At 37.4% G+C, this 19,460-nt stretch overlaps 2 protein-coding genes across 7 annotated transcripts in view; one reads left to right on the top strand and one right to left on the bottom strand.

Annotated features, from left to right (window-relative positions):
• LOC124107994 (protein NPAT) overlaps nucleotides 1–17,824 on the bottom strand; it is a 51,540-nt gene extending 33,716 nt beyond the window's left edge. The window contains exons 1-2 of the mRNA XM_046466372.2: nucleotides 17,656–17,824; nucleotides 467–585 (exon numbers count right to left, since the gene is read on the bottom strand). Coding sequence (XP_046322328.1) covers nucleotides 467–585; nucleotides 17,656–17,692 — 156 coding nt within the window. The 5' untranslated portion in view covers nucleotides 17,693–17,824. The remainder of the gene's footprint in view (nucleotides 1–466; nucleotides 586–17,655) is intronic.
• A 231-nt stretch (nucleotides 17,825–18,055) lies between these two features.
• The window catches only part of Atm (ATM serine/threonine kinase), a 154,059-nt gene continuing 152,654 nt past the window's right edge, over nucleotides 18,056–19,460 (top strand). For 3 of the 6 annotated variants that reach the window (XM_058586520.1, XM_046466355.2, XM_046466346.2), the window contains exon 1: nucleotides 18,068–18,302. The gene's annotated coding sequence lies outside the window, so the exon portion shown is untranslated. Of the gene's footprint in view, nucleotides 18,303–19,460 lie in introns of all 6 variants that reach the window. The other 3 variants (XM_058586525.1, XM_058586524.1, XM_058586522.1) reach the window with 3 other exon arrangements.

Raw genomic sequence — 19,460 nt, 5'->3', positions numbered from 1 at the left:
GTTTTATATTTGTCTAAAGTAAGCTGACAGATAAATAAGCCAACACCAATAAAAATAAGCTGAGAAAAACAGCAGTGAAACTAATCAGATATAAGAGTGTCATTCTGAACTGATTCTCAAAGGCGAAGATGTAATTCCTTGAACACGTTAGCATAAATGTGTAAAAAGAACAGTTGAACTTTTCTGGTTCTTATCAGTCCCAGATGAATATAAACTATTTAATTTCTGCCAATTCTCACTTTGCTGATTTTTAAATCTTTCAAAAATTGAGACAGGTGTCTCACTATGTTGCCTAGGCTGGCCATGAACTCCTGAGCTCCAATGATCTTCCTGCAGCAACCTCCCCAGTACCTGGGACTATATTTGTGTGTCATGGCACCTGACTTTGAAGAGCTGAAAGACTGTGTTTATCGTCTCTCATGTTGGTCAAGGAAGAAATATTTCCATTAAGGAACAAGTAACTCACCAGTAAGCAGGCTGGGATAAAACCTTCATCTGTACAGTGTTCTGCATATTCTTTTAAATTTGAACTTTCCAAAATAAAGGTCTGGCAGGTAGAAGTGAGGTTTTCTTGTTGTAAGTAACCTAAATAAAAAAATAAAACTTTAGGTACTTTCAATACATTCTGTACTTTTGGTAAAAATGCTATTATTGAAAACACCAGAGTAAGTACCAATACATAAAAGGAGTGAGGTAGAATGTGCTGGTATTCTGCAGACTTGCCTGGAAACACTATGTTGTGCTATAATACAAAGTGTAGCTGATAGACCATATTGGTAGTTTTTTTTTTTTTAAATATTTATTTTTTTTTAGTTTTTCGGCAGACACAACATCTTTGTTTGTATGTGGTGCTGAGGATCCAACCCGGGCCTTACGCATGCCAGGCGAGCACGCTACCGCTTAAGCCACATCCCCAGCCCCTGGTAGCTTTTTTTTATAGGAACAATTTTAGCTAAGCTTGTAAAATGAGGTGCCTGACAAAGTGTAATTACTTCACAGTTAGGAATCTAGGAAATCCAATGCAGAAATTTTAAATAAGTTCTTCTACTTTATAACACCTAGGCCAGGAGATGATATACAATTCACTTGCTATATTATAAAAACACCTACATTCTGTCAAAATTGCTTAAGTATGTTTCACTCTCTGCCTAATGATTTAACTGAAAAAGCAAACAGAAGACTTATCTACTCTTCATGAAAGATCAGACAGAAAATCCTTAAACTTTTTTTAATATTTATTTTTTTAGTTGTAGGTGGACATAATATCTTTATTTAATTTTTCCATGGTGCTGAGGTTTGAACCCAGTGCCTCATGTGTGTTAGGTAAACGAGCACTCTACCACTGAGCCACAACCCCAGCCCCAACTTTTAATTTATACATTTTGGGACTGAAAGCCTCACAAGTTACAAGATCTGTAACACATAAAGGCTAAGAGTTGTCAAGTGCTGGGCTGTATTTTTAATATACATGTATTTTTAATAAACATGGCCCCAAAACACACACGGACACCCCCTTAGGAACAATGGAAGTTATCTGTTCCCAACATTTAAGAAAATCAATGTCTAATAAAAAGTTAATAATAGCTAAACTATGGAAACAATCTAGGTGCCCTTCAACAGATGAATGGATAAAAAAATGTCATCTTTTACTTTTTGTCAAAACTATTTAACTATATGCTTCACTCTCTGCCTAATGATATCCAATGGAATATTACTCAGCCTTAAAGAATAATGAAATTATGGCATTTGCCAGTAAATGGATGGAGCTAGAGAATATCATGCTAAGCAAAATAAGCCAATCCCCCAAAACTAAAGGCTGAATGTTTTCTGATATGCAGATGCTAATTCACAATAAGGGGTGTGTGTAGGGGGGGCTAGGGAAGAATAAAGGTACTTTAGAGTAGAGAGAAGGAAGTAAAGGGAGGGGAGGGAGTATGGAGGTAAGAAGGATAGTAGAAGAAATCGGACATTAATAATTAATACCCTAGGTGCATATATCTTTACATGACTGGTATGATTCTACATCATGTACAATCAGAAGAATGAAAACTTACATAAATAAGCAAATTTTAAAAAAAGCAGTTAATAAAAACAGCAGCCAAGGAAGCCCAGATATGGGACTTAAGACATTGAGTCATTTTCAAATAGTTTCAGAAACCATGCTTAGGAAATTTGAGAATACTATCTTATCGAACAGTAAATATCAATGAAGAAATATATATTGTAAAAAAGAACGAAATAGGGGCTGGGGATGTAGCTCAGTTGGTAGAGTGCTTGCCTCACATGTGAAAGGTCCCGTGTTTGATCCCCAGCACCACACAAAACAAACAAACAAAAACACTTATCTGGAGTTGAAAAGTATAACAAATGAAAAATACATGCGAAGAGGCACAACAGCAGATTTTAGAATATGTAAGAAACAAAATGCTTATGCATAAATTAATTGCAATTATCTGGTCTATGGAATGGAAATAAAAAAAAGAATGATGAAAACTGTATAGAGTCTCAGAGACCTGTGGGACACCATAAAGTGTACCAATATAAGCATATTAATAAATTCAGAATGAGAGAAGTGACAGAAAGTGTAAAAAGAATATTTGAAGAAATAACTTCCCAAACTTCCCAAATATGAGGAAAAACAATCTCCACATAAAGGATGCTCAACAAATTCCAAATAAGATAACTTCAAAGAAATCTCTACCTAGACAAATAAAGTATGAACATAAAAAGAAAGAAAATCTTGAAAGAAGACAGTATGACTTTTCACATACAAGGTATCCTAATATGATTAACAGTTGATTTTTAACAGTTGAGTTTTCATCAGAAACCACATAGGCCATAGATAGTGAGATGATATTTAAAAGCATGATAGAAAAAAACTGAAAAATTCTCTACCCAGGCTGGGTATGGTGGCACAAATCTGTAATCAGCAAGCTGGGACTTTTGGTTTCATTGTTTGTTTTGTACTTCCTGATGAGCCTGTGTATTCTTCATTTCTCAATCACATTACTTGCTCATAATGTCATGTCAGAGCTCTCACTCTACAAGCTCCTACTAGTAGTAGGAACATGTTGGGTTGTTAAAAGTCACTAGGACTTCTGCTACTTGAAGACTCCCATGACAGGATAATCTGGTAGTGAACTGCAATTAGACTTAGTTTGTGCCAGACACAGACAAAGCTCACCAATGCAGGCACATTGTATAATCAATCATCCAATTACACCCAACTCTTTGGCTTCTACAAAAGGAAATTAACTAGACGAGAGTTCAATGTTATTGAATGTTTCTCTGCTTTGTAGGCATTCCAACAGTTCTCCATTCTTGGTTTTCTCCTCCTACCACCTGTGGGCTTCACCTCCTCTAAAACACCTACTGTCCTTTTTGCAATGTTTGTCCAAAACTCCCTCCCTGTGAGGGATGGGGTCTGTTACTGTGGTTATTACTAATGTCTTCGACCATCAGCCAAAATAAACAGAGGCTAAACCAGTCTTCTCCTTTTTGGGTTTAATTAGACTACAAAAACAGGATCTAGGTAACTAAAATGCTATTGAACAGACAGTACCTCACAGATAGGGCTGTATGGGTTCTTTTTTGGTTTTATGAGTAGGGAGACTAAATATCACAGGGAAAGACAGAATTTCCAAAAAGCAGAGGAAAACATCCAGGAGTTCCTTTGGATTCAGAGGATACAGCCCTTGGAAGGGAACAAAACTAAAGTGGAGAGAGGTATACTCCAAAATGTATCCCCAAATTGGTTAACAGGCTCTAGGTCCTGCTCATAGCAACTCAAAAGAAATGGAGTAAGCTCAACATAGGGGTCAGAGATAATCTGGCCACAAAGGTCAATTGTAGGATTTCTATAGGAATGCATGGGAAATATCAAAACACAAGGTTCTTAATTCGCAAGAGGGATGCCTGAGGCAGAATTTAGGGTTCTAATTCCAGGACCTAAAACTCTTCTCTTTTTCAAAAGAGCCTACATGGTAGGGACCACCTCTGTTCCATAAGACTCTGCTCAGCAATATCCATTATCACTAGGAACTCTTTGGCCCTCACATTCTGAGGGACAAAGAGTCATTTTCTATTGTAATACCCCCAAGCTCCAACATAATTTAGGGGATTTAAAACAATAGCCCCTGGGGCTGGAGCTATAGTTCAGTACTGGTATAGTGCCCGCCTCCAACAAGTGAGGCACTGGATTTGATCCTCAGTACCACATGAAAATAAATAAATAAAGATATTATGTCCATCTACAACTAAATATACGAAGCCCCTAAACAGAACCCAAATATTGTGATACCATCTTGCATATAGACCTCATCTGCAGGAAATAAAACAAGTTGTCAGCAGTACCCCATGTCCAAGCCTTCATAGCCTTATATCAAAATCTAATCCTATGCAAAAACAAGACCTCATAAGGAGCCTACAAGGTAAACATTCCAAACCCAGATATTTAGATGACTCATTGTTAAACCATTCTCATGTCTCTCAAGGGGAACATCAACAACCCCTCAATATTGCCCACCAGAGGAAATAGTTCACCAACCCTTCTCCATACATCCTGACCCACAACATACTTACAGTGGTGTCTTCAACTTCATGGTGGGCCTCTGCCCTGTAACATTTGTGTCCAACACCCAGTTCTTTTTGGTAACCCCAATTCTTTTCTGGTTACTTTCTCTGTTCAGCCTTTCCTGACCTTCTATTCACCTCACATTCTTGGTGACTACAGAAAAAAATATCTTGAGGTAATCGATTAGCTTTTAGCTAGAACACACTCCAGTAAATACCAAAGATCTCCTGATTGGAACTCAGATGCTATAGCCCTTTGGACTAAGATTGAGGCTTTCATTCTTGGTCTTTGGGGGATAAAACTCATTAACTCGAAATTAGAAGATTTTTTAAGATGGATAACACCCTTTTAGAAATTAAAGGCCAGCACCCATTAGGGTAAAGACCTCTATCTCTTCCTCTTACTATCTCATCTTTATCTCCGGACTAACAAAACTTCATGGAACCTCATATAAGGCTCAATTTGGTGGGAACTCTAAAACATAACTAAGGTACCCTCCATCTCTGGGTCAAAATGCTCTATTTAATACCCTTTGCCTCCCATGCTCAAAATGGCAGTTTTCCTCATTCCTCAGCTGCCTGCCTGATAAACTCACCCTCCAAGGCTTGTGTCTGGAATGTAAGCTGGGTAAGAAACTGCACCAAACAGATTTGACACCAGATTACCTCTAAATCCAAGCTACTGTGGAATATAAATGGCTGTTTTACAAGTTTTTCTTTTTCTTGAGAACCTTTTCCTGAGGTCCACCCTCTCCCTGGACATCATGGGCTCCCACATTCTTTAAATATCCGGACTGACTGTAATCTAATCCAAAGTACACTCCTCTGATAGATATTACATGTGTTCCTTTACCAGAACAATCATATTTATTTTAACACCCCTGCCCCCAACTCATGGTTTTTCTGGAAAATCTATCTCTGTTCCTATGCAACTAAATTAATTTTGTTTTGATTTTGTTTTATTCAACCAGAGCCCCTCTCCCTTTTGTTCTTACTATTTTTACTCAAAGCCCAACTAATCAAGGATTAACTCTCAAATACACTGGGAAAGGAAAGAGATAACAGTGGTAATGGTTGACACAGATCTACCTCATGGTTGGAAAAGTGGCCAACTAAACATCCCCAACTGTATAGGCTTCCCCTGGGTCTATGTCCTCAATCTACTGCTCATTGCCACACAAAGACATTTGTGACAGACAAATTTTGGTTTCTAAAATTCTAAATATGGTGTTCACTTGGTTTAATGGACGGCTTTAACATTTTTATCCCCTCCGGATAGGTGCCAAATACCTGGTCTATGCAAACTCTAACAAGAGAACTTGTCTTTATTGCTCTCACTATGAGAGACACTTTCTTTTCTGTTTCTTGGTTATCTAGCCCACTGGTGCTTTTTTCCCTAATTCTTTATAAAAGAAATTTCCATTTATAAGGGTCTCTACCTGTATTGATGAGCTCTTAAAAGAGGAAAACATATTTAACTATGAATAACCAGCCCTACCATTAATACTTTGGCTTTCACTTGCCTAATATTTCCTCAGTGATGTTTAAATTAATTTCTCTGTTTCTGAGATGCAATTTTTAAGTATAGATTTAAGACTGAAGACTGTTTAGGACTATAGTCATCATATCAACAAATAAGTTTTTAAAAGTAACTTGGCAAATGGTACATCTAGATGAAAGCTATAAAATCTGTTCTGTCTGTATTTTTATGTATGTTTGTGTGTATCTGTGTATTATGTGGTACCAAATTGGCTTAAAAATAAATGATTGCAACACACACACACACACACACAAATGCTCATAACTTTAAAATAAAGTTGGTTTTAACATAATATTAATTATAATCCCCAAGGCAACAACTAAAAGAACTTAAAAAAATAAGGAATTAAAATAGTAAATTGAAAGTACTTATTTGACAAACAGGCCTTAATAAAGGAATAAAATAACAAAGACATAGGTCACAGACAACAAATAGCAAAATGGCTGACATAATCATCCCTTATCAGTAATTACAATGAATTTTTTAAAAATATTTATTCTTTAGCTTTAGGTGGACACAACATCTTTACTTCATTTTTACTTTACCCAGTGCTTCATGCATGCCATTTGAGCACGCTACCACTTGAGCCATATCCCCAGCCCACAATAAATTTTAAATTTAAACACTTCAACCAAGAGATTGCCGGGCACAAGAGCACATGCCTATAATCCCAGTGTTTTGGGAGACAGGAGAATTTCAAGTTTGACAGCAGCCTCAGAACATGGCAAGGTCCTAAGCAACTTAGCAAGACTCTGTCTCAAAAAATAAAAAGGGTTGGGGATTTAGTTCAGTGGTCAAAGTCCCTGGGTTCAATCCCAAGAAGAAAGAACAAAAAAGCAGAAATTGACAAAATGGATGAAAAACATGATCTAACTTTATATGCTGCGGATAACATATACTTTAGATGCAATAACACATAGGTTCAAAGTAAAAAGATGGAGATCTAGAGATATAGCTCAGTGGTAGAGCATATGGGTAGCATGCATAAAGCTTTGTGTTCAATCCCAAGCACTGGAGTGGGGGAATATACCATCTAGACAGTAACCAAATAAGAACTGGATAAATTATGTTAATATCAAAGAGTAAATCAAGACAAATACTATTACTAAGACAATGATAAATGGGTCAATCCATCAAAAATTTACAATTGCAAACACACATGTACTTAACAGGACACCCCCCCCACACACATACACACAAAGCATAAAGCAAGAATTGACAAAAGTGGTAGGAGAAAGACACAATTAAACAATACAAGTTGGAGATTTCACTATAGCATGCTTTTAATAGTAATTAGAAATAGGCAGAAGATCAGCAAGGAAAGAGAACAACACTGTAAATTAACCAGACCTCATTAATATATATAGAACACTTATTAATAATAACACAAAACACCTCTTTTCTCATGTGCACATGCAACATCCAGGATGGACCACATATTAGGACTATCTCTTTGTCCTAATTTAAAAAGTCATACAGAATATGCTCTCTGACCACAATGGAATAAAATTAGAAACCAATTATCAAAATTCACAAATATGTAGAAAGTAAACAATATCCTTCTAATAAAAGGTCAGAGAAGAAATGAAAAGGGAAGTGCAAAATATTTTGAGATAAAAGAAAAACACAATGTACCAAAACTTAGACATGCAGTGGGTGGTAGAAAATTTATAAATGTAAGCACCTGTATGAAAAAAGATGAAAAATACTAATAAGCTAATCTTATACCTTAGTAAATTAGAAAAACAGCAAAATAAACCCATAGCAAGCAGAAGGAAGGAAATAGGAAATACTAGAGTAGAAATAAATGGATGTAAGAAAAACAGAAAAAAAAGTCAATGAACTTAAAAGCTGGTTATGTGAAACTAAAATAAAATTTAAAAATCTTTAGCTAGATTCACACAAAAAAAGAGAGACAACTCAAATTACTAAGATCAGGAATGTAAAAGGGGAATACAGACATATACTACATTTTGGAAATAAATAAGATTGCAAAGGAATATTATAAAATTGTATGCCAACGCTTTAGACAATTAGGTGAAATGGATAATTCCTAGAAATACATAACCTACTGACACTTAATCAAAAAGCAGAAAATCTGAACAGACCTATAACAAGAATTTGTAATAAAGAAAACGCTCACAAAACCCAGAAACAAATGACCTTGTTGGTGAATTCTATGAAACACTAAAATAGGAATTAACATTAATCCTTCACAAATTAAACTAAGTTACTCCTCCAATATATGCAGAAAAACAATTTGACAAAATTTAACACCCTTTCATGATAAAACAGTAGGAATAGAAGGAAATTTCCTCAACTTGATAGAGGAATCTATGAAAAACTCACACCTAACATATTCAATGGTAAAGAACCAAAACTTGGGCTGGGGTTGTGGCTTAGTGGTAGAGTACTCGCCTAGCATGTATGAGGCACTAGGTTTGATTCTTATAAATAAAGGTCCATGAACAACTAATTAAAAAAAAAAAAAAAATCCTAAGTTTTCCTGTAAGATCAGGGACAAGACAATGAAGTCCACTCTAGATATTTATATACAACATTATATTGGAAGTTCTAGCTATTTAGGATAAATAGTAAAGAAATTGAAATTAAAAAAAAAAATCTTGGGCTGGGGATGTGGCTCAAGCGGTAGTGCGCTCGCCTGGAATGCTTGCGGCCGGGGTTCGATCCTCAGCACCACCTACAAACAAAGATGTTGTGCCCGCCGATAACTAAAAAAAAAAAAAAAAAAAAAAAAAATCTTGATTTGAAAAGACAAAGTCAAGCTATCCCTATCTGCAGACGACTCGATTTTTTTTTTTTTTGCTATAGAGGATTGAACTCAGGGGCGCTTAATCACTGAGCCACATCCCCAGCCCTATTTTGTATTTTATTTAGAGATAGGGTCTCACTGAGTTGCTTAGTGTCTCGCCGTTGCTGAAGCTGGCTTTGAACTCCCAATCCTCCTGTCTCCACCTCCCAAGCCACTGGGATTACAGGTGTGCGCCCCCTGATGTTTTATGTGGAAAAATCCTAAAGAACCAGCACAATTAGAGATGACAACTTCAATCAAGTTGTAGTATACAAAATGAATATATAAAAAAAAAACTATATTTCTGTATGCTTGCAATGAACAATAAATCAAAGAATTTAATTTATTATAGCATCAAAAAGTATACGAGCCTTAGCAATAAACTGAACAAAAGGAGTATAAGACTTGTATACTAAAGATTAAAAAACACTGAAAGCAATTAAAGAAGCCCCAAATCAAAGGATATGTTAATGGATTGTAAAACTTAATAGTGTTAAAAAGTCAATACTTGCAAAATTAATCTATACATCCAACATAATTCATATTGAAACTTCAAATCCCTTTTGTACAGAAATGGACAAGTTGATCCTAAAATACACTAGGAAATACAAGGGACCCAAATAATATTGTAAACTAGCAAAAAGGTGAAGCACTCAGTTACCTGTATCAAAACTTACTACAAAATTACACTGGTCAAGATAATGTGGTAATAGTATAAGAATAGACATATAGTTAATAGAACAGAATTGAGAATTCAGACATAAATGATTAATTGATTTTTAAAAAGGGTGCCAAGATATTAGGGGAAAAAATAAATAGAAGTTAACAACTGGCACCAGAACAATTATATATCCATATGCAAAAGAATGAATTTGGACCTTTACCTTATCCCTTATTCAAAATTTAACTCAAAATGAACCAAAGAGCTAAACATAAAACCTAAAACTCTTAAGAAAAAAAAGGTAAAATTTCTGTAACTTGTATTGGGCAATGATTTCCCAATCATTTTAGTTGTTGTTTACATACAACTAAAACACAGCAACAAAAGGAAAAAAAAATCTTATAATTTAAAACTTCTGCTTCCAAGAATTTTATCAAGAAAGTGAAAAGACAACTGATAAAAAGGAAGAAAGTATTAGCAGATTATATTATCATATTATCTAACAAGTGACTAGAAACCAAATATATGGTGAACTGACAGGACAATGATAAAAAGATAATTTAATTAAGAAGTGGACAAAAGATTTGAATAAGGATCTTTCTCCAAAGATACTTGAATTGTGAATAAGCACATGAAAAGATGCTCAATTGTTAGTGGGACAACAAAATCAAAACCACAACCAGAGTTATCAATTTATATATACTAGGACAAAGTACTAGCACCTGTAACAACAGAGCAATCTTGAAAACATGCCAAGAGATAGATGTCAGACACAAATAGCCACATATTACATTTCACTTAGATGCACTGTCCAGAAACAACAAATCCATATATATATATACAGAAAGCAGGTTAGTGTTTGCCAGAGAATAACAAAAGGCAAAAGGGGGAAATTAGGAGTGACTATTAGCAGTGTGGGGTTTCTTTTTGGAGTTATGGAAATGTTTTGAAATTAGTGGTGATTGTTGTTTTCCATTTTGTTTAAAGTGAATTATATATCCAAATGAAAAATAGAATTCTAAATTCTTAATATGCTGTATGAAGCTTTACTTCCTAATTTCCTCTTTGGCCTTATATAAGTCTTGCTGTCCCATCTCTTTCAGACACACACACATATATTTTATTTTATTTTTGGTACAGGGGATTGAACTAACCAGGGAGCACATCCCCAGCCCTTTTTGAAATATTTTATTTAGAGACAGAGCCTAAGTTGCTTTAGGGCCTTCCTAGGTTGCTGAGTCTGGCTTTGAACTTGTGATCCTCCTGAGCCTCTGGGATTATAGGCTGTGCAACCATGTCCAGCCAAATTGATCTTTTTAATACATGATCATTCTTTACCTGAAGAAACCTATATTTCAGATACCACTACGTTAGCATTTCCATCATTGAAGATCACAATGTAGATATGAAATTACATGAATTAAAGATAACTGGTATTTTTCATTCTTTTTATTTGTGAAACTATGACTAGCTATGGTTGGCAAATATTGTACTTGTCTTTGTAGGAAACTTTTTTCAGTGTTGTTATAAAAGTCAACACGTTTTTATTAGCTACTAAAGAAAATATTTCTAAGGTTTCTTTCAACTTTAAAGAAGGGTTATGGCTCAGTGGTACAGCACTTGTCTAATGTGTATGAAGCACTGGGTTTGATCTCACTCAGCACTACATAAAAAAGTTATTGTGAAAAAAAAATTATCAGGTTCTGTTCTCTTCACCTGAAACTATATTTTTAATCTTGTCATAGTCGTAAAAAAAAAAAAAAAACAAAAAAAAACAAACCTAATAAGATGGCTACAAAGTCATTACACATGAGGGTTTTAAAAAGGAAAGGGCAAAGAAAAGGCATCCCATTTTAGGCACTGCCCTAACTGACTTGAGACTCAACTCACCACTTTCTACTTGTAGTTGATGAATCAGATTTTCCTCTAACTAATGCTATAAGGAGAAACAAATATACAAATAAAAGCCTGAAGACAATGTGCTTCGGAGCATGAAACCTGAAGAAACATTTATTTCAGGTATGATTACTTTAATACACCCATGGTTGAAGATCACAAGGCAGATGTAAAATTACATAAATTAAATAAAAATTTTGGGGCTGGGGCTGAGGCTCAGCAGTAGTGCACTTGCCTGGCATGTATGAAGCACTGGGTTTGGTTCTCAGCACCGCACATAAATAAATAAAATAAAGGTCTATCAACAACTAAAGGAGAAAAAAAACCCCACAAATTGGTATTTTTTCCTTTTTGTGAAACGATAGTCAGGTGTAGTTGGTACTTTCCTTTTGATTTTTGAAATATAGTTAGTTGTGAATGGCATTCTGCCAGGTATATTATTTGGACTAAATGAGTCAGTTGCTACTAGAATTTCATGAACATAGAAATTTAAAGTATCTACAAACCACTGGAATCACCCTGGAATTAGGGCAGTTGGAACATTCTCTTCATGTTTCAAGATTTAGATTGAAAATGCCAAATAAACAGTTTTTTCCCCCCCATGGTGGAAAGTTCCAAAAGCACTTATCACCCCAGATGTATCTGGTTACTTACTACATCCGACAGGTGGTAGTATAAAATCTAATTAAATAAATTTTCTTTCCCCAAGACCAGGCATTCTCAAAGAGTGATATCACCCTAATGGGGTGAAAACTGATTCTAGGGGGGGAAGGAATAAGAAAAATTTTGTTTTTATGCATAAATCATATTTATAAACTGTATGAACAGATATACAATATAGTCATAACATTAAAACTTCATGTGGGGAGGGGGAATTGTTGAAAAAAGTCTAATAATATTAATCCTTATGGGCTGTTATAGTGAAACAGTTTGAGAAACAAATCCTATACAGAACACAGTGATATAGTTAGCCATATTTACAGGAAAACATGGTCACTTGACCAGTAAATGTTGGGAAAAGAATAATCACAGATCAGATAATTCATGGTATATCATAAGACAGTACAAGCCTGTATAGCACACACTTGAGAAAAAGCTGCTAAAAGGCTAGATTACTACTTCTCTCTCTCTTTTTTTTTTTTTTTTTTGGTGCTGGGATTGAACTCAGGGCCTTGGGCTTTCGAGCCAAGTATTCTACCAACTGAGCTATACCCCCAGCCCCTATCTTCTCTTTTTTTTAAAAAAATATTTATTTCTTTATGTATCTTTAGCGTTAGGTGAATATATTAGTTTGTTTTTATGTGGTCTTCTCTTAATAACACGCCCAACTATCAGCAACCTCAATCTTCCATTTTAGATTATATGTGATATATTTTATTTTTGTTCTACAGGTTCCAAAATAATTCAGGAAATAGTTGAAATTCATAGTCATTACACTTAAATGACAAGTTTATGTGCCTAAAGTATGCTTATTTATCAAGTAACTGATTGCAACCAATTCTCAAACAGGTGATGGAAAGAAAAATATTAACTGTATCAGGGATTTAAGGAATCGGAATGCCAAGAGTTGGACTTCTTCCTATTTGTAAAGAGGGAAAGATAAAAAGAGAGGAGTCCAAAGGAAAAAATAGTAAAGCCATATATGTAAAAATATCTCCTTCACATACTATAAAAATTCCCCAGGGAAATTGGTGGTTTTATGTTCTTGAAAATGTAAATAATTCTTGAGACTTAATAGTGCCTTGTACTACTAGATCTGCAAAAAAGAGAGACAGGTCTTAATCTATAAATGTTATGATCCATAAGAAGCCAGAAGTTACATACACAAGGAAGTGTAATGCACGGGCTGGGATTGTGGCTCAGCAGTAGAGAGCGCTTGCCCAGCGCGTGTGAGGCCCTGGGTTCGATCCTCAGCACCACATAAAAGTGCAATGCAAAGCAAAAGCAACAAGAAAATAGGGCTGAATTACTTTATGAGAAGATAAGGGTTAGGGAAATTATTACCAGGCTTGGGGGAAAACTATGCAATGCTTCAAAGAAGAGGTGAATCCTGAAGGGTGAAGGGTCCTGAATACGATGATATGAAGTGTATATGCAGAGCTTATTTTGGGAAAAGGCCCAGTTTGGATGCACCACAAAGTATATGAAAAGGAACAGTTAGTTGGAGATACAACCAAAAAAATAGTTAAGGACCATGAAAAACTGTAAATGTCAGTTATGAGTACAGGTATTATTCTGTAGACAAAGGGGAATATCATACTCACAGTTGCACTTCTGTAAATGCTTATCAAATATCTTTTATGTTTTTGTGATATAAAGGTGAATAGAACGAGTGGCTCTTGATCTGTTGGGGGTGTGCCTGTTCTTGTCCTGCATGCCCTCAAATCCATTCTTCATTCTTCTGTATGACAGGAAGCCTATTCCATACTGGCAAGGTTTCCCAGGCTCATGTCAGCTAGCTTTGGCTGGCTTTGCTAAATGGGAAGCGCTAATGTAAGACCAGAGGACAGGAGGAAGAGGCTGTGTATTTTGCTCCCATTTTATCACCGCCTCAATAGAATCTCCTCTATCACTAGTGCCCTCTTACAAATAAAAGTCTATCTTCCATCTTCTACAGTTGCCTCTGGTTTGCTTTCTCTCTCCTTGTCCTCTTGATTAGTGTATGGCTTCCTGCTATGGTAACCTCTGAGTAGCCTTGAGTGAGCTGTTTGGATTCTTAGTTCTTCTATCACCAGTGTAGCCAATTCCCTCATTAAATACTTCTATGTTAAATACATTGACTCCTTTTACTTCTGATTAGATGCTGACCCATATAGAAAGTAACAAACCCATTTGGGAAACTGAAGAAAATTCAGGACCCTTCATCTATAAAAATGCCGGATGCATATAAACTTTTACAGATAGTTTTGGAGGCTCACAGAACTTCAGAAGCTTGTTCATTAATCCAAGATTAAGAATACTGAAACTGGGGCTCAGTGTTAGAGCTTTCCTTGCATGTGTAAAGCACAGGGTTCGATCCTCAGCACATTGTATATAAAAAAAAAGGTATTGTGTCCACCTACAACTTACATATATAATATATATATGTAAATATATATATAAATACTGAGATGGACAAAAAGTAAGTTTCAGTATAGAGAAGGATGATGCTGACAGTTGCAGAGCATAGTAAATGTGCTTAATACCACAGAACTGCATACTTAAAATAGCAAAAATGGTAGACTTACCAAAAAAAAAAAAAAAAAAAAAAAAAAAAATCACAGCTACAATAATACCTTTAGGCAGAAAGCACTAACTGTAATTGTTGGGAGAGATTTCAGAGATCATGTTTGAACTGAATTTTTTTTTTTTTGGGGGGCGGGAATAAGGATTAAACCCAGGAATGCTTACCACCAAGCCACATCCCCAGCCCTTTTTTATGTTTTATTTTGAGGCAGGGTCTCACGTAGTTGCTGAGGCCGGCTTTGAACTTGGGATCCTCCTCCCTTGACCTCCTGAGCCCCTGGGATTTCGAACTTACTTGAATCTTGAATACAAGCATATTAGACAAGGAAAGGCAGAATATATAAGAATATGGGGAGATACTTCAAGTAGTTTGCCCTGAAACATTTGCTGCAACGTAAGGCAAATGTTAAGACGAGATCAAGTAAGAGAGGTAAGTAGGATCAGTTCAACAGAGCACCTCACCTGATATGCTGATAAAAACCAAAGTGGTGTCCAAAGGCAATAAATATCACTGATAACCAGAGCTGTTCAAGTGAGTAATGAGGTGCAGAAGTCAGTATAATTTGCTGAAGAATGCAAAGGAGATGAAGTAAAGCAACTAAATTGTTATGTGAATAAATTTGACGGAGTGTATAAAAAGAGTAAGATGAAATTAAGGAAAGTGGTTTTGTTGTATATGTTTAAGGGTAAAAACCCTAATCATATAAATGTAAAGGGGGAAAACTTGATTTTTAATTCTTAGAAATTGGTACAGCATTTGGAATTTATTAGGCACACAAAAAAACACGGGAAAAAAGGGTTTAATACAGAAGGGGCTACAGATGTGGAGAGTGTATGACATAAGAATCAAGAGCTAATAAAATGGTAGTTCTGATATATATATGTATATAATTTTAAGATTTATAATGTTAAATAACAAAATCAAGAGCTGAGAATGGGGAAGGCCTGCTCTTTTTGTACACTCATTAAGTGCATAACTATTTCAACTTTTAGAATAGTTGGCCTGGTGTGCATGGAAGATTTATAATAGCAAATAAGATGAATTACAAGAAGACTACAAGGAAAGCTGGGAACAGTAGCACATGCCTATAATCCCAGGGACTGGGGAGTTTGAGGCTGAGGGACCACAAGTTCTAGGCCAGCCTCAGTAACTTAGTGAGACCCTGTCTCAAAAATAAAAAGGGCTGGGGATGTGGCTCAGTGGTAAAGCATCCTGGGTTCCACCCCAACACTGAAAAAAGACTTATTTAGGAAGCCATGACAAAAGTCTAAAATAGAAGTAAGAGGAGGTATATTGCTGGGATTGGTGGCAGTAACTGTAATGTGAAGACATTAAGGACAAAAAGCCCCAAATGACTTTTAAGTTTTTATCCACTAAAAGAAGCGGAGGGGCTGGGGTTGTGGCTCAGCAGTAGAGCGCTCGCCTAGCATGTGAGAGGCCCTGGGTTTGATCCTCAGCATCATATAAAAATAAGTAAGTAAAATAAAGGTATTTTGTCCAACTACAACTAGAAAATAAATTTTTTAAAAAAAGGAGAGGAAAAAGACAAAAGAACAGCTGCTGTTAAAACATCCTACAAAATTCGAGCATAGGACAACTACCTATTATAAAAAACTATCCACTCTAAAATGTCAATAATGCTGAGGTTGAAACACCATTTTTAAGACTATGAGTACTGAAGTTCAATTGGATCATCTAACTACTAAAAGACAAAATTCTTAAGCAAATATAGAGGAAAAACATAAGGTTTATCAATGCATATTATGAAAGTCCACTTTTCACTGACTTACCTATAATTTATAGGTAAGCCTAATAAATATAATGATTTCAAGGCATCCAGCTTTTTAATCGAACGTATGGAGTAGATCTATAGATAATCAGTTTTGAAAAAGTGAGGAAAAGATTAAACATTAACAAAATTTTTGTGTTCAGTCATTAGTTTTTTCCAAAAATGAATGGTGGAACCATTCTCCCCCACCCCCAGGTTTCTCACAAATGTGCTTATTATGAGCCCTGCACAAATACCATATATAGGAACGGGCTGAGTATTTTTAAAGGCACAAAACAATTGGGGTTTTCGAACAATAAAAAAATGGTAGTACAATAATGGTTGCTGAAACTACGGGAGGTTTCATCACATATGTTTACCATTTACTTTTAGGGACGACTCATGATATTTGTAAATCATTGGCTTAGCTTTTGAGCTTTATGTGGTCCATGGCTCTCGTTACAATCCTTTTTATTCTTTCAGGGGGCAAACAAGGACAAAAAAATTCTCCTACACAGACAATACATTCAGACAAACAAGTAGCCCACTAACCACTCTTGCAATGGGGGAAAAACTAGGGCTATAAAATGTGTAACTAAAAGGCATTTCCTCCCTGAATTTTTTTGTTCAAAAGGAATTGGAATTACGACTGTTTTAAAACATGCAACTGGCATTTCAAACCTCTACGCTGGGCGACGTACTGCGGGGAGTATGGAGAAAGAGTACCCCCATCAGTCCCCAAATCCTAAATTCTAAGGCCAGGATATGAGAAGGGCGTCCGAAAGGCCTTTTTCCAAAGCGGGATGCCTGAGAAGTCCTATTTTGGTCTCAGCTCTGACAAGGGAAAGGTTAACGAACACACAGCCTGTCACGTAGACAACTCTCTACCAGGGGTCGCAATTAAGCGCGCAGGCCCGACTTTCTTCGGAATCCAGGCTCCAGGTGTTCCACCCGGAGCCTGCCCTCGCCACGCAGCCCCTGAGGAGAGGAGCGTCCGCCTACAAAGAGGCTTAAACTTCCCGGAGCCTCCAAAGGACGGAGAATTATCACCAGATATGAACTTGTAAGCGAGGCGGCAAACCCCCAAAGCTTCCCCACCCAAGGAAAGCCTCTGGCCGCTAAGGTCCTTCCGTCTTGCTTCGCCTGGTCTAGCAACCCTTCCTCCGGTGCCCGCGCTTACCTAATACCAGTCGGGCCACGTCTGAAGGTAACAACATGATCCGAGTCGCAGAAGGAGCCAGAATAAGAGACGAGACTCAGGTGAAGGCAAACACAGCGACAGCTCCTGCGCCGCATCTCCCGGTTCCACTGGCGGCACTGAACCCGCGACAATTTGTCCCGCCTCTCTCGCCCGACAACAACCAATCGCTTCCGCAAGGCAAAGAAAGGCGCCGAAATGCAACCCGCCTCCGAGCTCCTTGGCGCCGTCGTCATTTCCGTCCGCAGAGTTGGAGGGGTGGGGCCGAAGAGGGTGAGGAGGTAGGGTGTCGGAGCCTCTGGGCGAGTCCTAGGCTAAGGTAGCTCGCTATTGGTGGGCAGGGCGCAGGCGCGCCTTCTCCGACCAGGCGAATGTTTTGGAGGACCTAGTGTTTTGAGCTTAGAGCGCGTGATGTTCCTGCGCATGAGCATACTGTGCGCTGCCGCTCTGCCAGCCTCTTTCTCCCGGGACTGAAGCTCCGCCGCCACGCTGCATTTGAGCCGGAAGCGGGAAAGACCGTGGATAACGGGTTGCGAAGCTGTGGTGGGGAGGAGGCCAGAGGAGCGTGGATTTGGGCTGCAGCCTCCTGCCGCCTCCAGATATACTACTTTGGCGGTCAGAGCGCGGCGGTAGGGACGGGGGGTCAACGCAGTGGCTTGTGCGTGGGAGTATTAGCGTGGTCCCAGTCGGTCCTCTTGCCCCGGAGCGCAGTCCCATACATTGCTTCCGAGCTGCCCTAGCCTCCTGTCTTCACCCCTTGTTTCCGGCCGCCGGTCCTCATTATTCTTTCTCCTGTCCTTGTTCTCGGCCCCTAGCGGACTTTAAATTTGCTGGTGCATGCGTGTAATCCCAACTGCTTCCGGCGCCCTGGCAGAAGTGTCTTAAGTTCAAGGCCAGCCTAGCTAGACCCTGTATCAAAAAATAAAAAAGGGGTTGTAGAGGTGGAATCCCTCGGGATTCAATAGCCAGGAAGGGGAGCAGTGTGTGTGTGTGTGTGTGTGTCTAATATGCATGCATACTCTTAAGTTGAACCCTGTTACCTTACGGTTCAAATTTAAGTGGCTTGACAAAGTCATTTTTTTTTTTTCACTCGTAATTGATACTTTCAGACAGCGACCGTTTATTGAGATTTAAACTTCAGCCTCGTGGTTAAGATCATGGGCCCTGGAACCACAGTACCAGAGTTTGAATAATGATTTTAAGCTGTGTGACTTTTTGCTTAAAGAAGTGAAGATAAGTGAGCCTTAGCTGTTAATGTTTTTTCCTAGAGACAGATAAGTAGACAACTACAATTCATGGTGATAATGTTATAAAAGAGTACTGTAGTGGTAGAGCAACAGGTTCTGTGGAAATGCAACCTGGGAGAATCAGTTTGACCTGGAAATGACTGTGTAAATTGTTCTGGAGGGTGGTAGTAGCTTTCCAGACGGGGAAATGCGTGTAGCAAGTTCCTAAAGCCCAAGAGCGAGGTCTGGCATTGAATAAGATTTGGAGTCTTCAACACATTGAAGACAGCAACGAATGAGAGCAAGGAGACAAACACTTTATTTGAGGTGTGAGAGGAAGAACCATCAAAGAGACATATTAAACTGTCATAAAAAGGGGAATATGATAATTACTAACATGAACTGTTTTCAAGGCACTGTGTTAAACATGAATCTTTATGACACTCCTTTGAGCTATATATGAGTATTGCTTTTTGTTTTGTTATTGAGAAAACGGATTTGGAGAGATTAATGAACAAACTTTGTCTATATTGTAGAGTTTTTATGTGACTGGATCAGGAT

Source organism: Marmota monax, unplaced genomic scaffold, assembly GCF_021218885.2.
Source record: "Marmota monax isolate L192 unplaced genomic scaffold, Marmota_monax_Labrador192_F-V1.1 WCK01_AAM20220418_F8-fsc00045, whole genome shotgun sequence".
Taxonomy (NCBI): Eukaryota; Metazoa; Chordata; class Mammalia; order Rodentia; family Sciuridae; genus Marmota; species Marmota monax.
The sequence above is the reverse complement of the archived record's forward strand: the minus strand, read 5'-3'. Positions and strand labels throughout refer to the sequence as shown.